This window comes from Salvelinus sp. IW2-2015, unplaced genomic scaffold (genome assembly GCF_002910315.2).
Source record: "Salvelinus sp. IW2-2015 unplaced genomic scaffold, ASM291031v2 Un_scaffold1643, whole genome shotgun sequence".
NCBI classification, from domain to species: domain Eukaryota; kingdom Metazoa; phylum Chordata; class Actinopteri; order Salmoniformes; family Salmonidae; genus Salvelinus; species Salvelinus sp. IW2-2015.
The window spans coordinates 76,749-87,661 of NW_019943056.1; the positions used below are offsets into that span (position 1 = coordinate 76,749).

The following is a 10,913-nucleotide window of genomic DNA, read 5'->3' on the forward strand; positions in this document are numbered from 1 at the left end:
CATACAAAGCTGTAGTCAAACTGTTGTAATGGCCCAGGTTACTCACCATACAAGCTGTAGTCAAACTGTTTAATGGGCCCAGTTCACTCACCACAAGTTGTAGTCAAACTGTTGTAATGGCCCAGTCACTCACCATACAAGCTGTAGTCAAACTGTTGTAATGGGCCCAGTCATCACCATACAAGTTGTAGTCAAAACTGTTGGAATGGGCCCCGTCACTCACCATACAAGCTGTAGTCAAACTGTTGTAATGGGCCCAGTCACTCACATACAAGCTGTATCAAAATGTTGTATTGGCCCAGTCACTCACCATACAAGCTGAGTCAAACTGTTGTAATGGGCCAGTCACTCACCATACAAGTGTAGTCAAACTGTTGTAATGGCCAGTCACTCACCATACAAGCTGTAGTCAAACTGTGTAATGGGCCCAGTCACTCACCATACAAGCTGTAGCAAACTGTTGTAATGGGCCCAGTCACTCACCATACAAGCTGTAGTCAAACTGTTGTAATGGCCAGTCACTCACCATACAAGCTGTAGTCAAACTGTTGTAATGGGCCCAGTCACTCACCATACAAGCTGTAGTCAAAACTGTTGTAATGGGCCCAGTCACTCACCATACAAGCTGTAGTCAAACTGTTGTAATGGGCCAGTCACTCACCATACAAGCTGTAGTCAAACTGTGTGTAATGGGCCCAGTCACTCACCATACAAGCTGTAGTCAAACTGTTGTAATGGGCCCAGTCACTCACCATACAGCTGTAGTCAAACTGTTGTAATGGGCCCAGTCACTCACCATACAAGCTGTAGTCAAACTGTTGTAATGGCCCAGTCACTCACCATTCAAGTTGTAGTCAAACTGTTGTAATGGGCCAGTCACTCACCATTCAAGTTGTAGTCAAACTGTTGTAATGGGCCCAGTCACTCACCATACAAGCTGTAGTCAAACTGTTGTAATGGGCCAGTCACTCACCATACAAGCTGTAGTCAAACTGTTGTAATGGGCCCAGTCATTCACCATACAAGCTGTAGTCAAACTGTTGTAATGGGCACAGTCACTCACCATACAAGCTGTAGTCAAACTGTTGTAATGGGCCCAGTCACTCACATACAAGCATAGAGAGTTTGTAGTTTACCTCTTTTGGCATGAATGGGACAGAAGAAAGGAAAGTCCCATTGTTGCTCCTATATAAATTTAATGTGTAAAACAAACAGGATTCTCCATGCCATGTAACTTTCATGGACCCATCCGTAGTGCAATAGAACATATTTATATGTGGTGGTACCTTAGTACGTGTTGTAGTAGTTAAGCTGTAGCTACTTCAACAATTCAAAGTGCTTCACTGACCTCAGTTTTATTTATTGTGTTTCCATGAAACAACACCAGCTGTATGTATTGTGTTTCTATGAAACAAATGTCATGGCAGTCTCGGGTGGTGACTCGGGTGGTCACTCTGGTGGTGGTGAAGTTCTGATYTGCCGGATGGTAATGGGTTCTGACGAACAACACTATCCTACAAGCACCCTCTAGTCTATGTCTGCTAACCCAGAGAGAGGCTCTGGGGCTGGGGGGGCAGGAGGTGGCATGGGGCTGGGGCAGGGGGGCTGGTGATGGGGGGGCGTGGGGGCTGACAGACACTGATAGGGGAGGCCATTACCATAGCATATGCGGTGTTAGTAATGATTGACTGTCTATATGTCTAGTTATTTATGTAGGCCTACGTAGCTTTTCCTGCAGTCAAATGACCTAGTGGCCTCCTGGCTGGAATGTTTTTCATATTTTTCATAATTTCATAATTAATAAACTTCTGTTTCTATGTGTAACAGTTTTGTTATATTTCAGTCTTCTGTGATGTATATAAAGTATAATATTGGGATGCAAACTCAAAATGTAATACATTTTAACTCTATATCTGACATGGTACAGGTGTCTTCTTGTTTTAAGCCCATAACCATGTGAGGTGAGGTGTATATTTTTGTTTCAAAGTAGATTTGTTTAAGACTACCAAGAATCACTCTGTGTGACCCTGATTTTCACTGCAGTGAAAGGTTAAATGCTTCACAAATAGTTTATAAGCAGAGTTTGAGCTCAGCAATTATCAACTGCCCTTCCAGAATGTACATTTAAACATCTATGTCTATGARACATCATACATCATCTGTGTTTACGGATGATGAGCTAGTGTGCTTGATGCCYGGAGTCACTGTCTTGGCAGGTGGGGTGTCCTCTGTGGAGATTAAACAGAGGATCTCTAGGAAGCTGATTGATCAGTCACAGAGCAGTGCTGCTCAGTGCTTCTGTCCTATAACGATTTTTCAAGGCTTCCGTGAGGGTCTTGAATGGAGGGCCAAGACTTATCTGACTGGCTGTCATCAAAACCTGTAGTATTTTAGGGGCGGCTAGCAGGGCAGGGTAGCAGCTGCACAAGCATTAACGGTGTTCATCTCTCCCCCCCTCTCTCTCTCCCTCCCCCCTCCCTGACATTGACACACACCGGGCCTTAGACCGGGTGACGCAAACCACCAGGCAGTCAGAGTGGATTGTGTGTCCCTGTACAGGAGCTTCAGACCCCACCAGTTCCAGAAGCCACAGCCAACCCACTGGATGGACAGATACAGCAACAGGACGAGCCTTGAGAGCTGTGGATCTGTTTGAGGCTGTTTGGAACAGAGGATTGAAGTTACAAGACACTCGTTTAGCTTTTATTAAGAAGGACATTGGACAACAACTGAGACCACAATCTACTATGCTCACATCACACAGCTAGAAACAAGAGCACCCACAAAGGGAGACTACAAGGTAGCGAGAGCATCAACAACACAGCTGAAGAGCGGAAGAAGAACGAGATCACTATAACGCAACACAATGGTACACGATAAGCGCAGGGAGCCGAGATCGGAGAGAAGAGCGGCCTGTATATTTAGAAGAGAGGGACGCTGAAGTTATAATCGCACGTACATTACACAGCTAGGTGGAACCTCAATTAATAAGAAGATCCTAAATATGATCCAGCCAAGCATCAATAAAGACGATCCAAATCACTTGTTGTATCGTAACCTGGCGACGGTTAGTTTCTAGACGTGGTGCGTTACACTGTGTCGGTCTGCAGGTAATTGTCACCACCTGGACAACCAGAGTACATCCGTTACATCACTATATAAGTGCTAGGAGATCACTAGTCTATAGGTTTCGCTGAATATCACCTCAGAGCTCCGGTTGTAGGCTGAGTCGGTATATCAAGGATGTAGTATTAATTGACGAGTGTGCCATTAGCGCGGATTGGTGTATCTTCACCTCACCTATGAGAGGACACTGACGATAATTCCACGTCAAACGTACTTCGGGTACACATCCTTCTGTTTGGCACCGCTCGATAAAAGAGCTTTAGGCGCGAAAATCAGTATGCCTTTGCCTTACTCTCCATCCTCATGAGCTGGTCCCAAAATGAAACTAGTCTACTGACGCTAGTGAGGAGTCTACCTAGGCATATTGCGAGGCATACGTATCATGGATGCTCACTGAGGAGGATCAGGGTGCTTCTGGTGGAGGCGAATGAGTAGCTTCTCGCAGCACTAGACCACATTCGGTCCAGTCCGCACAAATGCCATAGTGAGTTGTGCACTCCACGGATAGCGCTAGGCCAGATCGAGAGAGAGTTAACTCCATGGGCCAAATACCCTATGCCTGCAAGATGACGAGCGGCGGGCTTACAGCTGACTACAGCACAACATAAAGCATCAACGCACCACATGATGCGAGCCCTGTAAGCTACAAGCTGGAAGACCATGATAACTGGGTTATGCTAGTAGGTACTCTAACAATGACAGCAAGTATTGCCTCGGCATTTTAGAAGGTTCCCTTTTTCCAATAGCATGCAGAACCCTGTGAACCAATGCCACCCCTGTAGGCCATCAGATTGTGAGGTCTCTCAGGAGCGAGTAACCCGTTAGGAAAGCAACCATCAAACAGGTAACACTGCAACCAAAAATCCAGGAGTATCCATGATTTCTTCGCTCCACCCCTGAGAGTGACTAAAGTAGGAGAAAGAGAGGGGTAAGATTACCCCTCTTATTTTGGTAGAGCCAGAGTAAGAATAGTGTTGTAGCTGTCAACTGCATGTAACTGCATGCGCCGTGGCATATGTTCCCTCGTTATACTATGATTCTAACCAGTTTAGACAGTACACCAGGAGGAGGGTCTTAGTATAGTCTGAGACAGACACTTAGAATTGATAAATCCACCTCTGTTCTAACTACAGCGCAACAGTTTATGCTGGCGTTGCTGGGAGAGGACCTTGGTCTGTTCGGTTCTTGACATCGAGAGACAGTATCTACTTTACAGAGCGTCAACATCATCAACATCCTCTGAAGCAGCTTACTATCTCAAGACACAATTATGCAATGGGCGAAGACACTTAATTCTTACGCTCAAGAGAGAGCACGATTCCAACCCACGTAACAAAAGGCAAACTAGACATGAGGCAGAAGCACTCTTGTCATCATCAACACATGTGCACACGTTCCTGGGGGGCATGGAAGTGATTCAATAGTCCATGTGGTGCCACACACCATGAGTGTAATACACATGGAAGTCTAGTGGAATAATGGTGGCACCACCTATGTACGAGATTGCCAGAACATGTCAGGAGTGAAAGGCTGTAGTGACTATCTTGCAAGACGAAAGCTGAGTGCATATCGTATATGTAATACATGGCATTATAATAATCTTATAGGGGTGTTGCAAGCTGACCACTGATATTGCAAGATGAAATGGCTGACACCCATGGGTATATCATGACTGTAATAGCCGGGCACGGTATGACAAAACATTATTAGTCTTATAATACGTGTCGGTACAGAACTAAAATGTCATACGTATAGAGATAAACACCATATAAATACCACAAGTAGGCCATGTTATAATAATGACTAACATAAGCGCAACCTCAGGGGCATCTATGTAGCGAGTATGGAGCATTGGCTAAGGTAAAGTATATCCACTCACACAGGCTGTGTACCAGCCAGCGCTATACTGCCTTATTCTGAAAATTGATTGATATTAAAACATTTTTCCCCTTCGTTGCGAAATCTATACGTGCATTAACAGAATAAGCCCATAAAGCTGTGGTAATATTAGCCATATTACCACAATGAAACCACAAAAAAGTTTCGGCCCTGGAATTTTACATTGGTCACAATAATTGGCTAAATTTACTGTATAAATAGTTAAAAAAATACCAAATCTAAGATACAGTATAGATAGATTAATGTAGTAACTGTAATTATTAATTTCACGTATCACGTACTCATATGCTCATTCTGACAGAATCGAATAATCCACAGTTAGCAGGACGAGCTCCTGTACCTCGCATGATCGATCACCACTATAGAGACAAGATATCTACACATACTCGGTGATCGCGGGAGTCCATCCTTGTTGTGTGGCTCCTCGATAAATTACAAGAGTAGATAGAAGGGGAGTTGGAGAACAGAGTACATAGAGATAAGGAAAGGCACCACAACTATGGACAATATTTCCGGCACCTGTCTATAAAAGGTCCTGGTAGCCAGGTTGAACAGTCGCACCTGCGTCGAGTAACGGGGCTACTCGCAGCGAAAAACCAAGCCATGAGATCGAGTCAGACACCTGTCACGTGAGGCACAGGTGCTGGCAACGAGCACACGGCATGTGCCTGGTCAAAGAATCGACAAGATGCGGTGGCAGATCCCTTGGGGAACTGCGTGTACCCCACGAGGTGGTTCTGGGAGAAGAAGACAATCTGGTACAGCAGATCGACATGTCAGGATGGCGCAAAGCTAGCAAGAGCGACTAGTCGAGCGAGGAGGGCCAGGCTCCTAATCTTCCTACACATGCTATTAAACATAGAAGAGTACGAGGCTTTGGAGACCACCGGAAGACCTTCTTAGAGCTGCCGCGCAGCCGCAGTACTAAACTGTACTAGCATCGCCAGTAACCACCGAGACGAAGTGAAGCATTGGTCAGACGTGGCGCGGAGGTGACCAAAAACCCGATTGTCACTCTGACAAGCATCCCATCTGCATCGAGAGCCATGACGTAAGGTGAAGGAGAACACGTTCACAGGAGCGGAGGAAGACGAGCAGAAAGGTCCGAACAGACAGGAGGTCAATAGGGTGCAGCAAACCAGGCTGGAGAATGGAGAGTTAGGGGGGGCAACGGATAGTGGGAGAGTTTAGAAGGAAAAGAACAGGGAGTATGGAGGGCAACAGAATGGAGAGGTAGAGCAGAGGAATGGAGAGGTAGACCAAGAGCAGAGAGGTAGACCAACAAGCGAGAGGTAGACCAACAGAGCGAGAGGTAGACCAACAGAGCGGAGAGGTAGACCAACAGAGCGGAGAGGTAGACCAACAGAGCGGAGAGGTAGACCAACAGAGCGGAGAGGTAGAAACCAACAGAGCGGAAAGGTAGAGAAGGAAAAGGGAGAGGGGAGTGAGCGGGAGAAAAAAGAAGCAGCGCTATGAGGGGAGCCCCTGCTGTCAGACGACAGACCTCACTTCCTCATCAAGCCCCTCTCTTGAGGGTGGACCGGGCGAGGACGCAGCCTTCTCCTGTAACTGCTCGGGCAACCCTCTGCCCCAGGTGGTGTGGGAGAAGGACGGGAAGAAGCTGAGCGACATCTTCGAGAGCGCCCACTTAACGTCAGCAGCCAGGACGGAGGCTGGTTCCAGCTGAAGATCTTCGACGCGGGATGCCCGATGGGGTGTCTACACCTGCAGAGCCCATAACAATCAGGAGGGGCGCTGGCGGGCGCAGTGCTGCTTGTGGAGCTCGTCCCGGAACGGCAGGAGAGCGGGGCGTCCACGTCAAATGGGTACAGCAACGGGCAGACATCACCTCGTAGTATAAGGCACAGGATGGGAAGACACGGTTTGTCGAGACAGCCAGACGAGCCCATTCTGAACTCTGCCAATGTGAAGAAATTTACGGTGTCAGAAGGGGAAACATGCTAAGTTCCGCTGCTTCGTGACAGGGAAACCTAAGCCTGAGATCATCTGGAAGAAAGACGGAGCGCCCCTAGAGGCTGGGAGGCGTCACCTTCTGTTTGAGGACAGAGAGGGTTACTACACGCTCAAAGTGATGTACTGTAAACATCAGGACACAGGGCTGTACGTGTGTGCTGCGTCCAACGCTCTGGGACACACCCTCAGCTCAGTTTACCTGACGGTCAAAGGTAGGGCTTTAGCAGTGTTTCAGGACTTCTCTTCTTTTCTTTCTTACAGATGTAGGATCTTTATTTGAGCCAGTTTGCTACAGCAGGAAAATAATCCTGCAGCAACAGGACATGTGAATTATTATGTGGATTATAATTAATGGAAATTTTTGTCGGGGATTACCCATTTTTCATAAGGAAAAATCAAGTCTTGAATTTCAAAGTGGAAATTACAAACTTCAGAAGCCTTTTTAAACCTCAAATACACTACAAGTTTTTAATTTCCTGCATTGTTGGAAAGTTCTCCTGCAACAGGGTGGTCAAATTGGGGCGGCAGGTAGGCTAGTGGTTAGAGCGTTGGGCCAGTAACCGAAAGGTTGCTAGAGCGATTCCCTGAGCTGACAAGGTAAGATCTGTCGTTCTGTCCCTGAACAAGGCAGTTAACCCACTGTTCCTAGGCCGTCATTGTAAATAAGAATTTGTTCTTAACTGACTTGCCTAGTTAAATGAAGGTTAAAGAAATTAAGATCCTACATCTGTACCATCATTCTTTCCTTAATTAATTCCTTCGCCATGATGATCAACAATCAGGTTTGATTGAGACGATGAAAGCATGCTCTCACCTGCCTAATTTGATCATCATTTTGAAGGAATAACATTATGGCAAACCCTCATCTAGCATGAAGGTTTGCCACAATGTTACTTACGTCATAGAAATGCCATGGAGAGAGAGTTAGATCTTCAGCTGTCACAACTAATTGCTCTATAGAGAGTTCAGTAGATTGTGCACATGCATTGCTAAAAGATCCCAGTTGAGTCACCCTCGTAATTGGTAATTGTTTAGTCATCATTATAGGATAATCCCAGGGTGATCCAGCCATAGNATGTTACTGTGTGGATTTTCTGTTATCTGACACAAGGCCTCCAGGCAGGGTCTTTATTTGGACAGACTACTTGAAATACTCCTCTGGCTGAGCTACAGCACCAGCTGGGAGGGCTGTGGTCTGTTCGGTTCTGACTGAGACGCTACTTTACTGTCAATTCAAACCTCCACTTTACTCTCAGAGACATTATCATGGGTTGTTTTACTGGGTCAACACCACTAGACTGAGGAGAAAGCACTGTCCTTCAGCTTGGGGCTGTATTCAATGTCCTTCTGTTATCACAAAGCAGTGAATACATTGTCCACTAGATGCAAAACATTCAGAGTGAAAGGCTGTAGTACTTCTTCCAAGACAAAGCTGATGGGATGTATATAAGGCATTATAAACTGGGTGGTTCTAGCCCTGAATGCTGATTGGCTGACAGCCGTGGTATATCAGACCTTATACCACTGGTATGACAAAACATTTATTTTTACTGCTCTAATTACGTTGGTAACCAGTTTATAATAGTAATAAGGCACCTCGGGGGTTTGTGATATAAGGCCAATATACCACGGCTAAGGGCTGTGTCCAGGCACTCCGTGTTGCGTCGTGCTTAAGAACAGCCCTTAGCCGTGGTATATTAGCCATATACCATACCCCCTCGGGCCTTATTGCTTAATTACGTATAAAAGACATCACTAGATACTGTGTGAGAGTTATGTAGTAACTGTATTATTAATGTACAATGACTCATATCTTCTCTGCAGATTGATATGCAGTAGAGACAACCGTGTGACACAATCAACAAGATACTTCTACTACGGACCCCATTTGTTTTGCCCATCAGAGTGAGAAGAAGGGATTGAGACAGACGCAGGAAGCCAACATGGACATATTCGGTGGTGCCCCCCGTGTACTGGGCTACTCGCGCCCCGTGGTGGCACAGTGTGGCACGGACGCCGTCCTGCAATGCAAGATCGGRGGCGACCCTCGTCCTGAGGTGGTCTGGGAGAAGAAGAATGTACAGATCCTGTCAGAGGGACGCTACAGGCTGTCGGAGGAGGGCTAATTTTTCTTATCACAAAGCAGTGAATACATTGTCCACTAGATGCAAACATTCAGAGTGAAAGGCTGTAGTACTTCTTCAAGACAAAGCTGATGGGATGTATATAAGGCATATAAAACTGGGTGGTTCAGCCCTGAATGCTGATTGGCTGACAGCCATGGTATATCAGACTGTATACCGGTATGACAAAACATTTATTTTTACTGCTCTAATTACGTTGGTAACCAGTTTATAATAGAATAAGGCACCTCAGGGGTTTGTGATATATGGCAATATACCACGGCTAAGGCTGTGTCCAGGCACTCCGTGTTGCGTCGTGCTAAGAACAGCCCTTAGCTGTGGTATATTAGCCATATACCAACCCCCTCGGGCCTTATTGCTTAATTACGTATAAAAGAATCACTAGATACGTTGAGAGTTATGTAGTAACTGTATTATTAATTACATACGACTCATATTCTCTCTGCAGATTGATATGCAGTAGAGACACCGTGTGACACAATCACAAGAACTTCTACTACGGACCCCATTTGTTTTGCCCATCAGAGTGAGAAGAAGGGATTGAGACAGACGCAGGAAGCCAACATGGACATATTCGGTGGTGCCCCCCGTGTACTGGGCTACTCGCGCCCCGTGGGGCACAGTGTGGCACGGACCCGTCCTGCAATGCAAGATCGGGGCGACCCTCGTCCTGAGGTGGTCTGGGAGAAGAAGAATGTACAGATCCATCAGAGGGACGCTACAGGCTGTCGGAGGAGGGCAGGCCTACTTCCTACACATCACTGGGTCAGGCTGGAGACGCAGGCCAGTATATCTGCAAGGCCAGTAACACGTGGTGAGACGTCGCCCCTGCCACACTGAAGGTGGAGGAGAACAGTCAGGAGCGGAAGGGGACAGAAACAGACAGAGGTCAATGGGTGCAGCAAACCAGGCTGGAGAATGGAGAGTTAGGGGGGCAACGGAATGGGGAGTTTAGAAGGAAAAGAGCAGGAGTTGGAGGGCAACAGAACAGAATGGAAATAGACAGCAAGAGAACAGGGAGATGGAGGGCAACCAGAATGGAGAGGTTGAGCAGAGGAAGTCGGAGAGGTTAGACCAACAGAGCGGAGAGGTAGAGAGGAGAAGGAAAAGGGAGGGAGTGAGCGGGAGAAAAAGAAGCAGCACTTTTGAAGGGTCAGACAACAGACCCACTTCCTCATCAAGCCCCTCTCCTTGAGGGGGGACCGGGGCGAGGACGCAGCCTTCTCCTGTAAGCTGTCGGGCAACCCTCTGCCCCAGGTGTGTGGGAGAAGGACGGGAAGAAGCTGAGCGACATCTTCGAGAGCGCCCACTTCAACGTCAGCAGCCAGGACGGAGGCTGGTTCCAGCTGAAGATCTTCGGACGCGGTGCCCGAGGGGTGTCTAACCTGCAGAGCCATAACAATCAAGGGGGCGCTGGCGGGCGCAGTGCTGCTTGTGGAGCTCGTCCGGAACGGCAGGAGAGCGGGGGCGTCCACGTCAAATGGGTCAGCAACGGGCAGACATCACCTCGTAGTATGAGGCACAGGATGGAGACACGGTTGTCAGACAGCCGACGAGCCCAATCTGAACTCGTCCAATGTGAAGAAATTTCGGTTCGAGGGGAAACATGCTAAGTTCCGCTGCTTCGTGACAGGGAAACCTAAGCCTGAGATCATCTGGAAGAAAGACGGAGCGCCCCAGAGCTGGGAGGCGTCACCTTCTGTTTGAGGACAGAGAGGGTTACTACACGCTCAAATGATGTACTGTAAACATCAGGACACAGGGCTGTTA

At 47.2% G+C, this 10,913-nt stretch overlaps 1 protein-coding gene across 1 annotated transcript in view; it reads left to right on the top strand.

Moving 5' to 3' along the window:
- Positions 1-8,828: 8,828 nt before the first annotated feature.
- Positions 8,829-10,913, top strand: part of LOC112071561 (obscurin-like protein 1) — a 38,141-nt gene continuing 36,056 nt past the window's right edge. The window contains 3 exon segments of the mRNA XM_024139007.2: positions 8,829-9,155; positions 9,914-10,068; positions 10,217-10,400. Of these exon segments, the coding sequence (XP_023994775.1) occupies positions 8,943-9,155; positions 9,914-10,068; positions 10,217-10,400 (552 nt within the window). The 5' untranslated portion in view covers positions 8,829-8,942.